The sequence below is a fragment of the Rattus norvegicus genome, chromosome 2 (genome assembly GCF_036323735.1).
Source record: "Rattus norvegicus strain BN/NHsdMcwi chromosome 2, GRCr8, whole genome shotgun sequence".
Taxonomy (NCBI): domain Eukaryota; kingdom Metazoa; phylum Chordata; class Mammalia; order Rodentia; family Muridae; genus Rattus; species Rattus norvegicus.
This window is the reverse complement of record NC_086020.1, coordinates 108,941,954-108,963,953: the sequence shown is the minus strand read 5'-3', so window position 1 is coordinate 108,963,953 and position 22,000 is coordinate 108,941,954. Positions and strand designations below refer to the sequence as shown.

Here is a 22,000-nt window from a genome sequence, read left to right as displayed (position 1 = left end):
GTTGTTCGTTTTGTTTGTTTGTTTACTTTTACCCTAAAATAAATTGGTGTTTTCTTCTTTTACTATTTTTCAATTATTTTCACCATTTGTCCCTCATTTATATACTGCTTCTGATATTATTTATAGAGCTCCCATTTTTATTTCTTTTATCTTTTGGCTGTACTTGTTTGGTTTCTATCATCTCTGTTGACTCTCTGGAAGTATTTCTCCATGTTAACATCAAGACTTTGTATCTATCCTTTTTTATAACCAGTATGTCTTTTGTTATATTTCTTAGAACTATTATACTTTATATAACAATCATTTAATTATTTTAGCCTTGGTCCTAATTGATATCTGGTGTGTTCCAGGTCTTAGTCACATCATTTATGGCATCATGTCTGTTAAAATTGGTGACATTGTGGGGTGCATTAGCAGTGTATTGTGCCATCTTATTTAGTTGTACATTGTATTAGTCGGGTTCTCCAGAGTCACAGAACTTATGAGTAATCTCTATATAGTAAGGGAAGTCTAACTCCTCAACAATGGTCAGCAGCAGCTGTGTATGGAAATCTAGCAGTTGCTCAGTCCCACCAGGCAGTCAAGTGAAGAAGAGAGAATTTTCCTTCCTTCAATGTCCTTATGTAGGTCTCTAGCAGAAGATGTGGCCCAGATTAAAGATGTGTACCACCACACAAGGATCTGGGACTTTCTTTGTCCCAGATATCCTTGAATTCAGAGATCTCCTTGCTTTAGTCTCTTGGGATTCATAGCAAATATGCCTCAAGATGTTCTTTCCAAGATCCAGGTAGAAACTTGCATTTCCCAGCCTCAAGATTAGGATGACAGGTGAGCATTCCAATTCTGAATTGTAGTTCATTCCAGATATAGTCAAATTGACAATCGGAAATGGCCACTACATGCATGTACATCTCTTATGTGAGCTCTTGCTGCAATCTATTTAACATTTTCCTCCCTTATGATTAATGGGGAGACACGGCTTAGGGTCAGGACCTAGTCTACACCTTCCTGAGTCAATGGGCTAAGTGGCAATTTCTTCAGGTGTTATGAAACTATTCTAAAGTACCCTGATTTTCTGCTAGTTCAGTAGGCAGTTTAAGTGTCAAGGGTTTTTTTTTTTTTTTTTTTTTTTTTTTGTTATTAGATGCTGTCGTAGGAAGAAAAATATATCCTTGAGTTTTACAAGGACCATCTCTGGAGATTTAGAGAAGGAAATAAATACCTGAAAAGGAAAGTTTTTGCAATCTCTTTGCAATAGAGTTTCAGCCCGGTAGGCATGGGGAGGCCTGACTAACCTGATTTCTGTCCTACTTGGTAATTACTCTGTCTTCACAGTGTCTGTCCATATGATCTGAGTGTAGCCATTTCATGCATCCTGTGGACCTATCTGTATCACTTGCACTGTGTTAATGTTTCTCAATATTTTTTTCCATTTGAACAGCTGCATATTTATCATTATTTTCTAAGCCATTTCTCTGTTAGTGGTATTTTTGTTGCTTCCTCTTATTTGTACTGTAGAATATGCTGCAGAGAGCTAAATTACTCCTTGCCCAAAATACAGGATATCTAGTGTTGCTTTTATGAACAGGCACTTTGCCTTGTCAGTGGGTCATTTACTTTAGTAATGGCAGCAGTGGTAAATGGACCTTTAGGACCTTTAGAATGTCAGGTTAGCCCAAATTTAAAGTATGATCATGGTTCTGTTGGATTGAAAGAAAATAGAATATATATATATATATATGTGTGTGTGTGTGTGTGTGTGTGTGTGTGTGTGTGTGTGTGTGTATATATGTATATATATATATATATATATATATATATATATATATATATATATATATCTCAATACATTAGTACATAGCAGGACACACATAGATGAGAATAAAGATAAATAGAAGAAATGTGACATTTTGCTAAGTTACTATTTTATTATTTGGACCTATACTTTGCACAGCGCTCCTTAAAGCAGTTGTTCTGTTACCTGAGAGATTATAGTATAAATGGAAAAGTGGTTGTCAGTCTTTTCTCTGACTCTGTGCTAATTGACTAAACTGATGAAATGGTGCCTCTACTGCTGTTTCCATCAAAAAAGCTGCATAAGCAGCTGCTTAGGCAAAGCTACTCTTCATAGCAGCAACAATAGCTATGGGGAAATTTACCAGAGGAATATTAAGACAAGGCAAGATTGATTGGTCACATTACAATTTTGTTGGATAGTAAAGAGAAGCCTTGTGAAAACAATGCACACAGAATTAATCCATCAGAATCTGTATAGCATTTTGGAAGTGGAGTGATAGCTTGGTTGTAAAGCGTGTGCTTCAAAAGCAAAAACATCCAAGTTTTAGTCCCATAAACCTCATAACAAAGCCTGGTGTGGCAGTGCCAACTGTGATGCCAGTGCTAGAGAGGCAAAGAAAAGTACATCCCTAATGCTCACTGGCCAGACAGTCTAACTTCCTTCAAGAGTTCCTGTTCAGTGAGAGACTCTGCCTCAAAAATATATAGGATAGATCCAGAGAGAAACCTCTTGAAATGTAGTTATCCTTTGGCCTCTGCCTACATGTACACACATGTACATGCTAGCCTGAACATATACACATGTGTGCACTTGCATGCAAGCATGTGCACGTGTGTACACACAAACACACACTGCTGTTTCCATCAAAAAAACTGCATAAGCAGCTGCTTAGGCAAAGCTACATTTCATAGCAGCAACAATATCTCCAGAGAGAGAGAGACAGAGACAGAGACAGAGTCAGAGACAGAGAGACAGAAGATTTAATAGATAAAAACCTTACAGCATTGCTAAAGTTATATGAAAATTCATTATCACTGGAGAAAAGGGTAATAATTTTGCAATTATTGATAGAGAAAACACAGAGTGCTTCTAGAATAATAAGCATTACATGAATTTCAAATTTGAACACTGGAAAAATATATGGAATTCTGAAACTACTGAATAGTTTGTGCATTGTTGATACTAAAGTTTTCTAAAATATTATTCTCTATCCACAAGATAAGCTATAGGTCTTGAAAAATCTCACTTCATACCAATGCATCAGTGACTTATAGAACTCATTTGATATCTGTAGTTATAGAAGAAATGGATGTCAAAACAATACTGGCTATTAAAAATAGTTCAAATCAATATACAGATGTTTTAATAGAAGTGTTAAAAATAAGTATCTGTAAAATAATAGGTCTCCATGTATAAACATTAATGTTTTATAACTACATAGAAAGTCTATATACTTAAACTTATGAATATATTAAGATTAAAAAGCAGTGAAAATCATTTAAATGAAGACATTTTGGTGAATATAATAATATATTCAGGTAAAATTTGAGAAGTATCAATATATATTTGATATGGTGGTAAGGAAATATAAAGAAAATATTTCATATTTGAATCTTAGCTTTTTCAGTAGAAGAGATATTATCCACTTTTTATAATCTTATAGAATCTGTAAGAAGATAGAAGGAGCCTAAAATATTTGGAAGTTTGTATAATCCACATAATAACAGTAATCTAGAACAAAGGAGCTGTAATGTTACCAAATAAATATTTACACTAGTACACTTATGTGTTATGTATGAAATAACACCAAGGATAACACATGCCTTGACAAAACTGCTCATTCCAGAAATACAAATATCTGTCAACTTTGTAGAGTAGAGCACTTCTGGCTATTTCCATAGATGACTCAACATCTGCTTATGGGAAAACCTCTTAGCCAAGAAAGAATAGGTTTGAATTTCTTAATTTGATAAAAGGCATTCCCAGAAACATATATCAAGAATGTTTTATAAGATAAAATATTAAAAACATTCTACTTAAGTTAATAATAAAAGACAAGGATCAAAGACTTCTGGTTTTGCCCAATTTCTGTCTGCTCTGCATGGGCTCCAGGACAAAATAATAGGTTGCTAGCAAGAAGCAATGAGGTTAAGGAGATTTCTCAGTGGGTAATATCTGTGATCTCCTCTGGAGGAAGAGACTGGAGGACCCCTGGGCGTTGCTTGTCAGTCTGTCTATCCAGGGGTTAAGTTTCAGGTTAAGTGAGAGCCCTTGTGTGACTATAAAGGGAGGCTGGGAAGATGGCTCAGCAATGAAAGGAGGGCTAGAAACATAGGTCAGTGGTCAAAAACTTGACACATGCCTGTAAAGAGTGAAAATTGTATTTCTAGAATCCAAATCAAAAGTTGATGGGGTATATTTGCTTATTAGTTATTTCTGTACTTGGAATCTACAGAGCAAACTAGCTGGTGAAACTAGCCATATCAAGTAGAAATGGGATCATCTGAAAGACCCCATCTCAATGATTAAGGTAGACTGTGCTCAAGGAAAATTCCTGCTATCAACATCAAATCTCTAATTTCAGGTACAAATACACACACACACACACACACACACACACACACACAGACAAGCATAGTCCTCAGACACATGCACATGAAAATCAGTAAATGTAACAATAGAGAATGATACCATATGCCACCCTGTTGTCAAACTCTAGTTTCCACATGTGTAGACACAGGTGTGCATGCTTATGGGCCAAAGAACATCTGCACAGATACTCATATATGCACATTAAAGAGATGAAAGAAAAACCAACTGACTTCCTTAAAAATTACCAAAATTAATAACCCTATGGACCCTGTGTCATACTGAAGGATATCTAGAAATGTTCTTATAAATCAAAGGCATAAAATTAAAGGGCATTATTTGGTTGGTGAGCAAGGCAGCAAGCACATACCGAGGGCCCCCACACACATACAGTGAAGGTCTGCTTGGTCTGGCATCAGTGGGAGAAGATGCACCTAATCCTTGAGGGACTTTAGGCTCCAGGGGAAGGTGGAGGCATGGTGGGGGAGAGAGCACCCTCTCGGAGCCAAGGGGGAAGAGGAATTGGCTGAGAAACTGTTGGATGGGGGCGGGGGTGTGTGCAGGAGGAGGGTAATAGCTGGAGTGCAAATAAATCAAATAATTTAAAGTAAATGGCTGGTGAAATATGTATGAAATCATAAAAGTATACTCAATAATAGGTATACAAACCTTTTGAGGAGAAAATATAAAATTCTGTTGACAGACCAAAAGGCATCTGATAATAACTAAGAAGTATTACCATGGTAATAACAAAAGAGTGAATATCATTTCCTCAGATAGGTCTATGGGTACCTTGCAATCCTAGGGAAATACCTCTCAACAGTGTTTTCAGGAAATTTGGTATTAAATTTCATATAAAAATAGCAGTTTAAAGTAATTGTATGGAGACTATGTGATGATACAGAAGCTATTTTAATTCAAACAGTAGGACCAAGGTTAAAAAAAGACACATAGAAAATCTAAAATAAACCCAAAAGTAGTAGAAATCTATATGATCGCAGTTTCAATTAGACAATATCCAATACATTATGTAATAACAATTGACTTTCACCAGCCAACACCTGGACCAGATCACCAACTGAACCTCACCAGAACTACCACGGTCTAAACCACAAACCACTGAGTACATATGGAGAGACCCATGACTCCAACCACATATGTGGCAGAGGATGGCATTGTCCAATATCAGTGGGAGGAAAAGTCCTTGATCCTGTGCAGGCTTGTTTTCCCAATGTAGGGTAATGCCAGGGCAGTGAGGTTGGAGTGGGTGGATGGGAATGGGAGCATCCTTATAGAAGCAGGAGAAGGGTGAAGGAGCTATAGGAATGGGGAAACAGGAGATAACATTTGAAATGTAAATACGTAAAATATCAATGAAAAATAAAATTATAAAAAAGAAAAATCCTATGTTAGTGTTTCAAAAACTTAAGAGCATGTGGATTACATGTAACTAAATCAAGAAACTATTTCTACCTTCAATTTTTTTATTACACTTATTTATTTATTGGAAGGAACACATAAGAACCATGGAACATGAACTAAAGAACACAGGACAATGTCCTGAATTCAGTTCTCTCTGTCTACTATATGGGTTCCAGGTACAGGATTCAAATCATCACTCCAGGCATTAACTGCTTTTGCCTCCTGAGTCAGCCATAAGGAAGTGCTTTCTAAGCTAAACCAAACAAAATAACCCACCCTCAAATTATCAATCCAATCCCTAGAAATTCTATGCCTTCTTTTGGCCTCCACGGGCAATGCACATATGTGGTACACAAAAACACATGCATGCAAAACATAAATTATATAAAATGTTTTTTTAAAAAAGTAGAGAAATTAGTAGTGATTAATTATACAATCTATGAAAATGGGATGCATTATATGAAAATGGGTTGTAGAAATGTTGCATTGTAAAGTACTTCATAATTGTTTTTACATGTTAAAATAGCAGTGAGTCCCACAGAGAAAGTGTGTGCTGTCCTTTTCACAGAATCAATTGTATCTTCCCATTTTCCTCTGTCTCTATCTGCAAACAGCTTTTTCTCAACCACAGCAGCAGTTTCTGGTGTGTTCTTGTTTTGGAGACTGTGTGGTAACAAATATGAGGTATAGACATATCTCTCCATGGCTTTCAGAATCAGGAAGTGAGTAATATTCTCAAGGTCATCATAAAATAACAGATTCCTAAACCAATGTCTGCTTAAAATATTGTAAAATGCTTGTCAACAAAAAGTGTAACTATAGCTATATGAGATTATCAAATTCTGTGGAATTATTTTGTTGATGGTACTAACTAAACAATTTCTAATGTTTAGAGGAAAACAAACACCAGAATATAGATTAAAGAGTCTTTTAATTTTTTTTTACAGAAAAGAGAACTGTCAGTTTGCAGGTACAGACAGTCACAAAATTTAAGACAGTGTCTAATGTTGTTGGATATCTAAGAGGTTTGACATCACCAGGTAAGTACGGTTAAGTAGTTGTAACCTAGTCTGTAATTCATATGAAACAACCAAACATTTTCTCTGTTTCATAATAATTTTAAAATGAAGTTCAGTATGCTACCATATATTATAAAATTATAGAGTATGTATAACATATGTATAACATATATGTGTGTGTCTTTATAAATGTGTACATATATACACATACACATATATACATAAATATATCTATATATACACACATATACATACATATACATACACAGGTTTAGATGACTGTAAGAATGGATTGGTATGAATGTTTAATGTATTTTTTCTTTCCTACAATAGCTCATCAACAATAAGCTTTAGCAAGCACAGTATTTTAAAGACCAGGGAAAGGAAAGGAGAGGTAGAGTTTATATTTATGTTAAATTGACGTGGGAATAAATAGTCGATATTCCTTATATTACTTTCCATGATACTGTGGAAATTTTTAGTTTAACGAAAGAATAATTTAAAAGAAAATAGCACAGGTTTTAGTGATGCAGTTTTTGAAAACGAATCAAATTTTTTTTCAAAGCAAATCCTTCTAATTCTTAAGCTCTGTCTCATTATTGGCTTGACTCATAGATCTGATCAATGCCTGTAATTTTTGGTTTCAAAGGATTTTATGGAAATGATTATCTGTTTACATATTAAATATTTTACTAATATGGACTGCTGAAGGGATCTTAATCTAGAAACTAAGAATCAATCTAATTGTTACATATATCAATTAGCAGAGTCACCCTGGCAGACTCTGTCTCATCACAAACTAGATCACAAATTGTTACACATGGTTTTATTTATTGTGTATGAGAAAGGAGAGAGAGGGGGAGGAAGTGAGGGAGAGGGAGAGAGGGAGGTAGAATGAGAGAAAGAGAGGGAGAGAGGGAGGTAGAAGGATGTAGAATGAGTGACAGGGGGAGGGAGAGGGAAAGGGAAAGAGAGAGAGAGAGAGAGAGAGAGAGAGAGAGAGAGAGAGAGAGAGAATGAGAGAGAGAATGATATAATCACAGCAGTGCTATGGTGGGTATATGGACATCAGAGGACAATTTAGGGAGTTACTACTGTCCTCCCATCACAGGTTCCAGGGACTGACCCCAGCCCGGCAAGCTTGTGGGCTAACAGCTTTAATTCACTCAGCCAATCTGCCATCCCTAGAGCACCATTAAGGTTTTATTGCACTCAGACCACTTCTGTGGATATGACTGGGACACTTATTCAATTTCTCCTTGGAGAATTATTCTTCTCCGTGGCACTAGTTAAATTGACCTAATTGCTGACCCAGAGAATTTTGAAATCAAGTTTTATTTCCTCCCTATTTCTCGACAGCCAACTCTTAAAAATTTCATGCAGTGTACTGATTCTCCATGGTTCCTTTATTATACAACCTGTCATCAGAGCATCCTTAGACACAAACAGAAATGAACTTGGAAATCCATATGCTTGCATTTCACCAATTTATGTGTCTTTCATTTCAGTGAGTCCAATGAAGTATGAAAATATTTATTAATACTGTTTTATTTGTACTCATTACAGAAAAACACACAGTTGTACAAAGTATACTGAATTCATGCTAAAGAAACTTAAAACTACAAAACAATTACATGCAAAGGTTTTTGAATTCTATGTAAAAAGAAATAAATAAAATGAAAAGAATTCCTTGTTCATGAGGTCTTATTTGCTGATGCTAAATTTCAGAAAGTGTTAATATATTCAGAATACACTCCATCAAAAGCAGCAATTTTACATATTTCTGATATATGGGTAAATAAATGCCCAAGAATTAAGTGTTTGAATATATAACAATGTAATTTTGCATACAGCTTTATATCCCATCACATATATCTTAAGAAAGTGTTAGAAGATTGTATCATTGGCGGTTCCAGTTCAGTACTGAAATTTTTAATGATTCTATACCATCATAATTTTTATAGCCTGCTTCCTTCCCATGTAGTCAAGGGACACTTCTTTTATTCCATGTAGATGTATGACTTGCTTTATGTCAGATACTTTTCCTGTGTATATAATAAGGGAAGGTGTGTCAATCCTCAGATATGGAAATCAGAGAACAATTTTCAGATGTCACGTGGGGCTTAGAATCAAACTAAAGTCATCAGATTTGACAGTAGGTGCCTACACCCATTGTCCCATCATGCTGTTCCCTGCTATAGAGTTACATGGGATATCTCATAATAAAGTAAAGATGAGACTGCTCTTTAAATAAATTCAAAGGGTTGTTTAATCAATTAAAATGACCTCGGTCCCTGTTGTTGTGAATAACAACCACTGGGACAAAAAGACAAGAGAAATCTCTGGAGCTATATTTTGATCCTATTTTTATGATGAGACTAGCTAGTGAAAAATTGCAAAAGGACCATATCCATGAATCATAGCAAGTTTTCTACAGGAGCATCTAATGAACTGTGTATGGCCACATGAAATAAATTACGTGAAAAGTTAAATTATCAGTAACCCTGGCTTGGTGCTGTTGAATCTTATTTTCTTTCAGAGAATGGAGAGGGGTCAGAAGCATAAATTGAAACTAAAAATATATCCCTAAATACCTATTTTTTAAAGAAAGTCTATACACTTTTAACATACACAATTTTTAAGTCACTTCCTTTACAGATGTAGTAATAGCTCATTGGTGTTCACTAAGCACACAGCCACTGCTTGCTGTGTACTTCCCACTATGGTGCTGAAAAATGCTAGATAAGAATTTCTTTGTGGTATATTTGTATACTTCATTAATTAATATTCATGTTGCAGAAGACAGTAATATGAATCTAAGCTTTGGATTCATAATTGGCTTTAGCAGCTGCTTCTGCATTGATATACCCAGATGTATGAATCAAGGCAGGGGGTGGAAAATGCCAAAGTGGTATTAATTATTAGAACAATTTGGCTTAATTGTTGCTTACTTGTGCAATAGGATTATGTAAATGTCATTAAATTTATTGCCGAGCTTTACATTTTGTTTTAATGGCTCTTATTTCATTCTATTTCCAGACCGGTATATTATAGTTGGCAGCAACCACCATGCTGGACACAGTTATAATGGACAAGAATGGGCCAGCAGTACTGCAGTAATCACAGCATTTATTGAAGCTTTGATGTTAAGAGTGAAGAAAGGCTGGAGACCAGAGCGTACTGTTGTTTTCTGCTCATGGGGAGGAACGCCCTGGGGCAAAATTGGCTCCTATGAATGGGGAGAGGTGAAATAAATTCGTTAATTGTACTTCTTTTCTTTCCTGCAGTCCTCACTATTTCACATTTCATATATTATAGTCGAATATTATTGAAAGCAAAGAATATAAGGAACTTTTCAAAAGGGCTCAAAAACCAATGTAATTCCATTGGTATCAGAGCTACATACTTATGTACTAATTGCAATAATGTTTACTTTGTCATAGTTTTCCTTAGTGGATAATATGGCAGAAAAAAAGAAATAATATTACACACATAAATACAGATTTCTGTGTTATCAAACAATATTAAGTACTCATTACCATGACATGTTTTCAGTGCAATGAGAAATTTCATATAAATATTGATTATCATCCTACCTTTCTTGCTTCTACTCCATCAGATCACTCTACCCTACCTTTCCTGACTTCCTACCTACCTCCCATGAAGAACTTAATCCAGCATTGAGATATAGACAGGTAGCAGTTGCAATATTTGAATTGAAGCTATACCTTGGTATAGCTCTATGTTAGGAAGATACAATATTCTAGTGTAATGTGACCGTGGTAACTATGGTTGTACTAACAGGATTGTTAGCATTGTAAAACGCTTGCATATTTTCCATTATTTTTTGATTATTTGGAAAGAACTGAAAAGCAAACATGTAGACAAAAGGTCTATGTAGTTTTGAATGGAACACGATCTGTTCACTATCTTTGTGAAGAAAGCATAATTTTTTATGAGAGAAATATGAATAAAGGGAATGTATGGTCATAGTTCTTTCTTACATCCTCAAGAAGATAAAATGCCTATAGATATTAAGGAAAACGTCAATATGGCATAGAAAAATTAGTAGAGTCAGAAAGTTCTTTCAGTGCTTAAGAGAACACGTTACTTTGAGAGGACTGGGTTTGTCCCCAGTACTAACATGGCAGACCATAACTATCTGCTATGTGAGTTCCTGCGGATCTGATGCCATCCTGTGACCTTAGAGGGCAAAATGTGTGTTCATGGTGTATGTACATTCATATAAACACTCACACACATGAATTTAATCTTAAAAGAAAAAGAAAGACCCTATGTACTTTTTAATAGATAAATAGTCTTGAAGCTGAAAATATTGTTCAACAAGACTCACAAGCTGCAGGTGAGGATAAATGTAAGTGAGTGGTGGTACATTCTGTTTCAAGGAGTATACTTCAAGTCAAGAAATTCCATTCCTTTAAGAACATTTTTAAATTCCTGGATGAAAAAAGAGTGACCCAGAAACAAAGTTTTAAAATTTATTTCATAAATTCAAAATAAGTTCAACAGTTTAAAAATGGTTTGAGTATGCTAGTAAATGTGCATTGTTTTAAATAATTACAAGGTAGTGAAATAGTAGTTTAATTTTCTACTAAATATTAAGGATATATTTTAAATAATATTTTTAAAGAGTCACCATTATGTGTACAACTTTCATGATCAATTCATAGTATTGTTTAATTAAAAGGTGAATAAACCACATTCAAAGAATAGGTTTCTCTTACATTGTTTCCTGAGTTAAACAGCTTAAACTCAAATTCCTAGAGAAGTATATTGTAAAAAAAAAATCCTTCAAAGTATTTAGTTGTCAGTTCTCACAGGCTGAAAATTAAATAAATATGGATTTATATAAATGGGAACAATTTGTGAAAATTACACAAATATTTTGTGCCTCATAAAATATAAATTAATTTTAATTATTTTATAAATACAGTGTTTCTTTTGATAACTCTGTAATTTCTCCACAGAGATTAAACATAAAACTGTTACAGTATAATGGTCCAGAAAACTTACTTGTATACACACAAACTAAATATAGGCTCAACAGACTTTATGTATTTGTTCAAATATATATCAGTCATAATCAAAGAAAAGTAGGCTATCAACTTAAGGTGGATGAAAGTCAAGGGAAGGCTTGGAGTAAAGTTACCTGCGAGAGGTAGAGTGAACAATAGAGAGACAAATATGATATAATTCTAATTCTATATATGTAGATCCCTAAAATGTGTTAGTATATATAAATCTGAATGAACATATACATTTAGTTGTCTTCTGACCTCTTAGATGAGTAACTGGATCAAAAAATAAGTAAAAATAAAGTATCCTACGATATTGAGAAGTCACCATCGGCTGATAAAAATTTATCTAATTTTCCATATAGTAGATTGCATTACTGTATCCCATGAAAACATTTCATCAACAACCATTTGAAGAGAAGTTTAAACCTTCAGTTGCTTGTTCTGCTTACTGTTATCCAATCGCTCTTCTGAGAATGAAACACTTTCTTTCATATTCAACTCAAGTGGAAGTGAGCACAGAAAGCTTTGTTCATATTCCTTCTTGCTTTCTATAATTTACTTCTTTTTTAATTTATTTATTTTTTTATTAACTTGAGTATTTCTTATATACATTTCGAGTGTTATTCCCTTTCCCGTTTCCGGGCAAACATCCCCCTAATACCTCCCCCTCCCCTTCTTTACGGGTGTTCCCCTCCCCATCCTCCCCCCATTGGCACCCTCCCCCCAACAATCTAGTTTGCTTGGGGTTCATTCTTAGAAGGACCCAGGGCTTCCCCATCCACTGGTGCTCTTATTAGGATATTCATTGCTACCTATGAGGTCAGAGTCCAGGGTCAGTCCAGGTATAGTCTTTACATAGTGGCTTATTCCCTGGAATCTCTGGTTGCTTGGCATTGTTGTACATAAGGGGTCTCGAGCCACTTCGAGCTCTTCCAGTTCTTTCTCTGATTCCTTCGACGGGGGTCCTATTCTCAGTTCAGTGGTTTGCTGCTGGCATTCGCCTCTGTATTTGTGTATTCTGGTTGTGTCTCTCAGGAGCGATCTACATCCGGCTCCTGTCGGCCTGCACTACTTTGCTTCATCCATCTTGTCTAATTGGGTGGCTGGATATTTATGGGCCACATGTGGGGCAGGCTCTGAATGGGTATTCCTTCAGTCTCTGTTTTAATCTTTGCCTCTCTATTCCCTGCCAAGGGTATTCTTATTCCCCTTTTAAAGAAGGATTGAAGCATTCGCATTTTGATCATCCGTCTTGAGTTTCATTTGTTCTAGGCATCTAGGGTAATTCAAGCATTTGGGCTAATAGCCACTTATCAATGAGTGCATACCATGTGTGTTTTTCTGTGATTGGGTTACCTAACTCAGGATGATATTTTCCAGTTCCAACCATTTGCCAATGAATTTCATAAAGTCATTGTTTTTGATAGCTGAGTAATATTCCATTGTGTAGATGTACCACATTTTCTGTATCCATTCCTCTGTTGAAGGGCATCTGGGTTCTTTCCAGCTTCTGGCTATTATGATTAAGGCTGCGATGAACATAGTGGAGCACGTGTCTTTTTTATATGTTGGGGCATCTTTTGGGTATATGCCCAAGAGAGGTATAGCTGGATCCTCAGGCAGTTCAATGTCCAATTTTCTGAGGAACCTCCAGACTGATTTCCAGAATGGTTGTACCAGTCTGCAATCCCACCAACAATGGAGGAGTGTTCCTCTTTCTCCGCATCCTCGCCAGCATCTGCTGTCACCTGAGTTTTTGATCTTAGCCATTCTCACTGGTGTGAGGTGAAATCTCAGGGTTGTTTTGATTTGCATTTCCCTTATGACTAAAGATGTTGAACATTTCTTTAGGTGTTTCTCAGCCATTCGGCATTCCTCAGCTGTGAATTCTTTGTTTAGCTCTGAACCCCATTTTTTAATAGGGTTATTTGTCACCCTGTGGTCTAACTTCTTGAGTTCTTTGTATATTTTGGATATAAGGCCTCTATCTGTTGTAGGATTGGTAAAGATCTTTTCCAAATCTGGCTTGGTTGCCGTTTTGTCCTAACCACAGTGTCCTTTGCCTTACAGAAGCTTTGCAGTTTTATGGGATCCCATTTGTCGATTCTTGATCTTAGAGCATAAGCCATTGGTGTTTTGTTCAGGAAATTTTTTCCAGTGCCCATGTGTTCCAGATGCTTCCCTAGTTTTTCTTCTATTAGTTTGAGTGTAACTGGTTTTATGTGGAGGTCCTTGATCCACTTGGACTTAAGCTTTGTACAGGGTGATAAGCATGGATCGATCTGCATTCTTCTACATGTTGACCTCCAGTTGAACCAGCACCATTTGCTGAAAATGCTATCTTTTTTCCATTAGATGGTTTTGGTTCCTTTGTCAAAAATCAAGTGCCCATAGGTGTGTGTGTTCATTTCTGGGTCTTCAATTCTGTTCCATTGGTCTATCTGTCTGTCTCTGTACCAATACCATGCAGTTTTTATCACTATTGCTTTGTAATACTGCTTGAGTTCAGGGATAGTGATTCCCCCTGAAGTCCTTTTATTGTTGAAAATAGTTTTAGCTATCCCGGTTTTTTTGTTATTCCAGATGAATTTGCAAATTGTTTTCTCTAACTATTTGAAGAATTGCATAGGTATTTTGATGGGGATTGATTTGAATCTGTAGATCGCTTTTGGTAAAATGGCCATTTTTACTATATTAATCCTGCCAACGCATGAGCATGGGAGATCTTTCCATCTTCTGAGGTCTTCTTCAATTTCTTTCTTCAGAGTCTTGAAGTTCTTATTGTACAGATCTTTTACTTGCTTGGTTAAAGTCACACTGAGGTACTTTATATTATTTGGATCTATTATAAAGGGTGTCGTTTCCCTAATTTCTTTCTCGGCTTATTTCTCTTTTGTGTAGAGGAAGGCTACTGATTTATTTGAGTTAATTTTATACCCAGCCACTTTGCTGAAGTTGTTTATCAGCTTTAGTAGTTCTCTGGTGGAACTTTTGGGATCACTTAAATATACTATCATATCATCTGCAAATAGAGATATTTTGACTTCTTCTTTTCCAAACTGTATCCCCTTGACCTCCTTTTGTTGTCTGATTGCTCTGGCTAGAACTTCAAGAACTATATTGAATAAGTAGGGAGAGAGTGGGCAGCCTTGTCTAGTCCCTGATTTTAGTGGGATTGCTTCAAGTTTCTCTCCATTTAGTTTAATGTTAGCAACTGGTTTGCTGTATATGGCTTTTACTATGTTTAGGTATGGGCCTTGAATTCTTATTCTTTCCAGGACTTTTATCATGAAGGGGTGTTGAATTTTTTCAAATGCTTTCTCAGCATCTAATGAAATGATCATGTGGTTCTGTTCTTTCAGTTCGTTTATATAATGGATCACGTTGGTTGTTTTCCGTATATTAAACCATCCCTGAATGCCTGGGATGAAGCCTACTTGATCATGGTGGATGATTGTTTTGATGTGCTCTTGGATTCGGTTTGCCAGAATTTTACTGAGTATTTTTGCGTCTATATTCATAAAGGAAATTGGTCTGAAGTTCTCTTTCTTTGTTGGGTCTTTGTGTGGTTTAGGTATGAGAGTAATTGTGGCGTCATAGAAGGAATTCAGTAGTGCTCCATTTGTGGAATAGTTTGGATAATATTGATATGAGGTCTTCTATGAAGGTCTGATAGAATTCTGCACTAAACCCGTCTGAACCTGGGCTCTTTTTGGTTGGGAGACCTTTAATGACTGCTTCTATTTCCTTAGGAGTTATGGGGTTGTTTAACTGGTTAACTGTTCCTGGTTTAACTTCGGTACCTGGTATCTGTCTAGGAAATTGTCCATTTCCTGCAGATTTTCAAGTTTTGTTGAATATAGGCTTTTATTGTAAGATATGATGATTTTTTGAATTTCCTCTGAATCTGTAGTTATGTCTCCCTTTTCATTTCTGATTTTGTTAATTTGGACACACTCTCTGTGTCCTCTCATTAGTCTGGCTAAGGGTTTATCTATCTTGTTGATTTTCTCAAAGAACCAAACTTTGGTTCTGTTGATTCTTTCTATGGTCCTTTTTGTTTCTACTTGGTTGATTTCAGCTCTGAGTTTGATTATTTCCTGCCTTCTACTCCTCCTGGGTGTATTTGCTTCTTTTTGTTCTAGAGCTTTTAGGTGTGCTGTCAAGCTGCTGACATATGCTCTTTCCTGTTTTTTTCTGCAGGCTCTCAGTGCTATGAGTTTTCATCTTAGCACAGCTTACACTGTGTCCCATAAGTTTGGGTATGTTGTACCTTCATTTTCATTAAATTCTTCTTCTTCTTTTTTTGTTTTTTTCCGGGCTGGGGACCGAACCCATGGCCTTGTGCTTGCTAGGCAAGCGCTCTTCCGCTGAGCTAAATCCTCAACCCAATTTTCATTAAATTCTAAAAAGTCTTTAATTTCTTTCTTTATTTCTTCCTTGACCAGGTTATCATTGAGTAGAGCATTGTTCAATTTCCACATATATGTGGGCATTCTTCCCTTATTATTATTGAAAACCAGTTTTAGGCCGTGGTGATCTAATAGCATGCATGGGATTATTTCTATCTTTCTGTACCTGTTGAGGCCCGTTTTTTGACCAATTATATGGTCAATTTTGGAGAAAGTACCATGAGGAGCTGAGAAGAAGTTATATACTTTTGCTTTAGGATAGAATGTTCTAATGTTAGGATAGGATATTTGTTAAGTCCATTTGGCTCATGCCTTCTCTTAGTCTGCCTACGTCTTTCTTTAATTTCTGTTTCCATGATCTGTCCATTGATGAGAGTGGGGTGTTGAAATCTCCTACTATTATTGTGTGAGGTGCAATGTATGTTTGGAGCTTTAGTAAGGTTTCTTTTACGTATGTAGGTGCCCTTGTATTTAGGGCATAGATATTTAGGATTGAGAGTTCATCTTGGTGGTTTTTTCCTTTGATGAATATGAAGTGTCCTTCCTTGTCTTTTTTGATGAATCTTAGTTGAAAATTGATTTTATTTGATATTAGAATGGCTACTCCAGCTTGCTTCTTCTGACCATTTGCTTGGAAAGTTGTTTTCCAGCCTTTCACTCTGAGGTAGTGTCTGTCTTTGTCTCTGAAGTGTGTTTCCTGTGGGAAGCAGAATGCAGGGTACTCGTTGTGTATCCAGTTTGCTAATCTATGTCTTTTTATTGGGGAGTTGAGGCCATTGATGTTGAGAGATATTAAGGAATAGTGATTATTGCTTCCTGTTATATTCATATTTAGATATGAGGCTATGTTTATGTGCTTTTCTTCTCTTTGTTTTGTTGCCAAGACGATTAGTTTCTTGCTTCTTCTAGGGTATAGCTTGCCTCCTTATGTTGGGCTTTACTGTTTATTATCCTTTGTAGTGCTGGATTTGTAGAAAGATATTGTGTAAATTTGGTTTTGTCATGGAATATCTTGGTTTCTCCATCTATGTTAATTGAGAGTTTTGCAGGATACAGTAACCTGGGCTGGCATTTGTGTTCTCTTGGGGTATGTATGACATCTGTCCAGGATCTTCTGGCTTTCATAGTCTCTCCCGAAAAGTCTGGTGTGATTCTGGTAGGTCTGCCTTTATATGTTACTTGACCTTTTTCCCTTACTGCTTTTAATATTCTTTCTTTATTTTGTGCGTTTGGTGTTTTGATTATTATGTGACGGGAGGTGTTTCTTTTCTGGTCCAATCTATTTGGAGTTCTGTAGGCTTCTTGTATGCCTATCGGTATCTCTTTTTTAAGTAAGGGAAGTTTTCTTCTATGATTTTGTTGAAGATATTTACTGGTCCTTTGAGCTGGGAATCTTTACTCTCATCTATACCTATTATCCTTAGGCTTGATCTTCTCATTGTGTCCTGGATTTCCTGTATGTTTTGGACCAGTACCTTTTTCCGCTTTACACTATCTTTGACAGTTGAGTCAATGATTTCTATGGAATCTTCTGCTCCTGAGATTCTCTCTTCCATCTCTTGTATTCTGTTGGTGAAGCTAGTATCTACAGCTCCTTGTCTCTTCTTTTGGTTTTCTATATCCAGGGTTGTTTCCATGTGTTCTTTCTTCTTTGCTTCTATTTCCATTTTTAATTCCTTCAACTGTTTGATTGGGTTTTCCTGGAATTCTTTCAGGGATTTTTGTGACTCCTCTCTATGGGCTTCTACTTGTTTATTTATGATTTCCTGGAATTCTTTCAGGGATTTTTGCAATTCCTCTCTGTAGGCTTCTACTTGTTCTCTAAGGGAGTTCTTTCTTTCACATCTTTCTTGAAGTCCTCCAGCATCATGATCAAATATGATTTTGAAACTAGGTCTTGCTTTTCTGGTGTGTTTGGATATTCCGTGTTTGCTTTGGTGGGAGAATTGGGCTCCGGTGATGCCATGTAGTCTTGGTTTCTGTTGCTTGGGTTCCTGTGCTTGCCTCTCGCCCTCAGATTATCTCTAGTGTTACTTTGTTCTGCTATTTCTGACAGTGGCTAGACTGTCCTATAAGCCTGTATGTCAGGAGTGCTGTAGACCTGTTTTCCTGTTTTCTTTCAGCCAGTTATGGGGACAGAGTGTTCTGCTTTCGTGTGTGTAGTTTTTCCTATCTACATATCTTCAGCTGTTCCTGTGGGCCTGTGTCTTGAGTTCACCAGGCTAGTCACTTGCAGCAGAAAAGTTGGTCTTACCTGTGGTTCTGAGGCTCAAGTTTGCTCGTGGGGTGCTGCCTATGAGCTCTCCGAGGCGGCAGCAACCAGGAAGATCTGCGCCGCCCTTTCCTGGAGTTTCCGTGCACCAGGGTTTCGATGGCGTTTGGTGTTTTCCTCTGGTGTCAGAGATGTGTGCAGAGTGCAGTCTCTTCTGGTTTCCCAGGCGTGTCTGCCTCTCTGAAGGTTTAGCTCTTCCTCCCATGGGATTTGGGTGAGAGAACTGCTTATCTGGTGGGTCCCTTCAGGTTCTGGTGGTGTCCCTCCTCTATGGGGACCCAGAGGCCATATACAGTTTCCTCTTGGGCCAGAGATGTGATCAGGGGTGGGCAGTGTTGGTAGTCTCTTCCGCTCTGCAGCCTCAGGAGTGCCCACCTGACCAGGCGGTGAGGTCTCTCTCCCACTGGTTTGGGAGCAGAGAGCTGCTGCGGGCTGGGATCCACTGGTTTGGTACTCCCCCCTGCTAAATCCCGGAAGTGCCCGGTCCTAGAGGAATTTTGCCTCTATGTGTCCTGAGTTCACCAGGCAGGTCGCTTGCAGCAGAACAGTTTTGTAATTTACTTCTATAGGAACCCCTGGAAGCCCAGTTGACATTAACAAGATTAGATGATGTCACTCAATAACACTGTAGATGGTATTTGTAGCCCATGCAAGAAATAAGGGATAAGCTTAGTACTGATACTGATCATTGAGGGAAATTATTCCATTTTCTAAAACAGGATTCTTTAAAGCACCATTCCCTCTATAAGAATTTTTTCACATGCCCCTCTGGAAATACTACAAATTTTAGATTAAGGATATCAAAGTTTAGATCTTTTCTACCATGGACAACTTACTTTAACATGTAACTTCTTTCAGAATATCTTCTTCAAGTAAGTATATAGGACTGACTATCTTCTGCAGGGCTCATGGAAAACACATTATCTGATAGAGAAAGTGCCTATGTGCACATGTGTTAAAATAATTTTCATAGTCCTTAAATAATCATGGACATTTTTAACATGATTTGTGAAATTACTCGTTTTTTTATAAATTATTCATGTTCATTTAAAAGATGTATTACTTTTAAATAATTACTAATCTCCTACAAGTTTGTAGATTAATTTCCAACATTAAACAGAGGTAAGCCAAGGATATAAGGCCCTATTTTCTTTCTCTCACAATGTGGTGTTAGTAGTCCTCAGTACTCCAGAACAAGGGGTCATTAAAGAAAAACCATGGCACTGAATTTTCCCATGCCATTAGTACATTAAGCATTCATAGGGTTTTTATACGGCCATATTCTCAGGTTCACTCTTTGAATTTGTCCAATTTCTCTCAAAATAAGAGTTTATCTGACCACAATTAACTGACTTCTTCATGTGGAAGTCTGTCAGCACCAACTAGTTGAGCTGCCCAGTTTTGTTCTCTAATGGAATGACTAGTATTAGGCACTGTCTTTGAAGAAAATTCCCAATTTGTGTTCTGTAATTGAACCCAATGTTATTCTAACCCCCCCAAACCTTTCTTGTTAAAATGATTACTTAATATAAGTACTACTTTAACAGCTGTTCAATTCTGTTTAATAGAGTATAAATCAAGATTGCAGAAGAAATTTACATATAGAGGAAGGATTAACCTTATAGCATGTTTCTGATAAATATCATATTTTAGCATCAAAATATTTCTTATCCTAATAAAGTAGAAAGTGTTACTCTAATTGCAACAATGCTAGAAATTTTAATACTTTTTTATTTCAGGATTTTGCGAAGATACTACAGAAAAATGCTGTGGCTTACGTTAGCATCCATAGTCCCATCCGGGGCAACTCCACTCTGTATCCAGTAGCATCTCCATCTCTCCAGCAACTGGTTCTAGAGGTAAGATGGACCTCTACAATATGAGAGAATAATAATATCATACGGCAGCATATTACTCTGTAACTTTATGCTTCTGGACTTTTTCATTTCAGTATTCAGAAAATGATTAATAAGAATTTTAAGGAATTGCCTATTATTTCATCAGTTTGGTTATTGTTTTGATCTGGTTGGAATTTTTGTTTGTTTGTTTGTCTGTTTCTTTGTTTTTTGTGGAGTTTCCTAAAGTCATAATGACTGGCCAAGAACTCACACTGTAGACCAGGTTGACCTATAGTTGCAGTTCCCTGACTCTACCTCCAAGTGTTGAGTTTACAGACATAATGCCCAGCCTTTGCTTTACTAGTCAATATTCCTTAAACTGAATTTGGTTTGCCTAAGATTATCTATGGGTGTATTTGTAAGAAATTATGAACTATTCTATTGAATAAATAGTAAAATGTAAGTTTATTTGAAATTGAAATTTTGCTCTTAAATTTCTAATTCTACATTTGTGCCCTTTTTGTGGTAAACCTACTTCCTTTGATATTGTTCACAATGGTTTGTGTTTTAGTGAATTTTGGAATAACCCTAGTTCTTTTTTTTAATAACACTGACTATTCCTGAATAGAGCAGCACAGTAATAAATGAATGTAACATTATTATGAAGTATGAGGCTGGGTATGGTGGCACATGCCTGGGATCCCAGAGCTTCAGAGGCCTAAGCAGGATTCTGAGATTGAAACTAGCTCAGGCCAAGAATTGAGACTTTGAGAGACAAACAAAATTAAAGAAGTTGGAGAAAAATTGTAGAAAATGAAAAACATTTCCAAAATGTTTTATGACATCTCTTCACTAATAATAATTTTTTACACACCTCAAGAATTTAGCAGAATGCTTTTTCCATTGGTCAGTTGATACCACATTTACATTTCTACAACTTTTACTGCAAATAAAGTTATCTGCATTGGTCTTCTGTTTAAAGACAGCCACACCATCACTGGAGTACAGTTTATTCCCAACCACAGTCTCTGTTGGCGTACATTAGGCATGACCTTTCAGATGGCCACAGGACTTCCAGTAAGTCCCAGAAGAACTGAACTGGACAGAGATGAAACATGTCTTGAGTCGCCATAATTCTTGATTGAAATGTAATGCAAGCTATCACCACATGACTTTCATAAATTACTTTCTAGTTTGATAGTTTTCATTGACATTTCCATAAGTTATGCAAAAAAGACATTGAGAAAGATCAAAAAGATAAATGTATACTTTTAAGATCAGCTGTATTCTATTGTGCACGTGGTGAATTGTGTCTGGTGTCTTATAAGACCCACAAGAAGTCCATAAGAGGGAATGAGCTGCATACACTTTCCATGGGATTTAAAATATTTATAAAAAATGAATGACCAAGAAAAAGAACCCCAATATTAGAGAGGTTGTATTTCATTTATTTGCTTGCTCTTTTTTTTTTTTTTTTTTGGATATCTAGTGATTGATACAGCCCTAGGATAGAATTAGATAAATACATTTCTTTTTATGTTTTAAATGTTATTATTATAAACTTTAAATCTTACATTTATTAATTACTAAGAATACCACACATGGATACAA

General features: G+C 36.3%; 1 protein-coding gene across 6 annotated transcripts in view; it reads left to right on the top strand.

The window, feature by feature from the left end:
• The window catches only part of Naaladl2 (N-acetylated alpha-linked acidic dipeptidase-like 2), a 1,352,651-nt gene that overhangs the window by 956,697 nt on the left and 373,954 nt on the right, over positions 1–22,000 (top strand). For all 6 annotated transcript variants that reach the window (XM_039103971.2, XM_039103968.2, XM_008760899.4 and 3 more), the window contains 3 exons: positions 6,757–6,849; positions 9,868–10,073; positions 20,291–20,410. In XM_039103971.2, the coding sequence (XP_038959899.1) occupies positions 6,757–6,849; positions 9,868–10,073; positions 20,291–20,410 (419 nt within the window). The remainder of the gene's footprint in view (positions 1–6,756; positions 6,850–9,867; positions 10,074–20,290; positions 20,411–22,000) is intronic.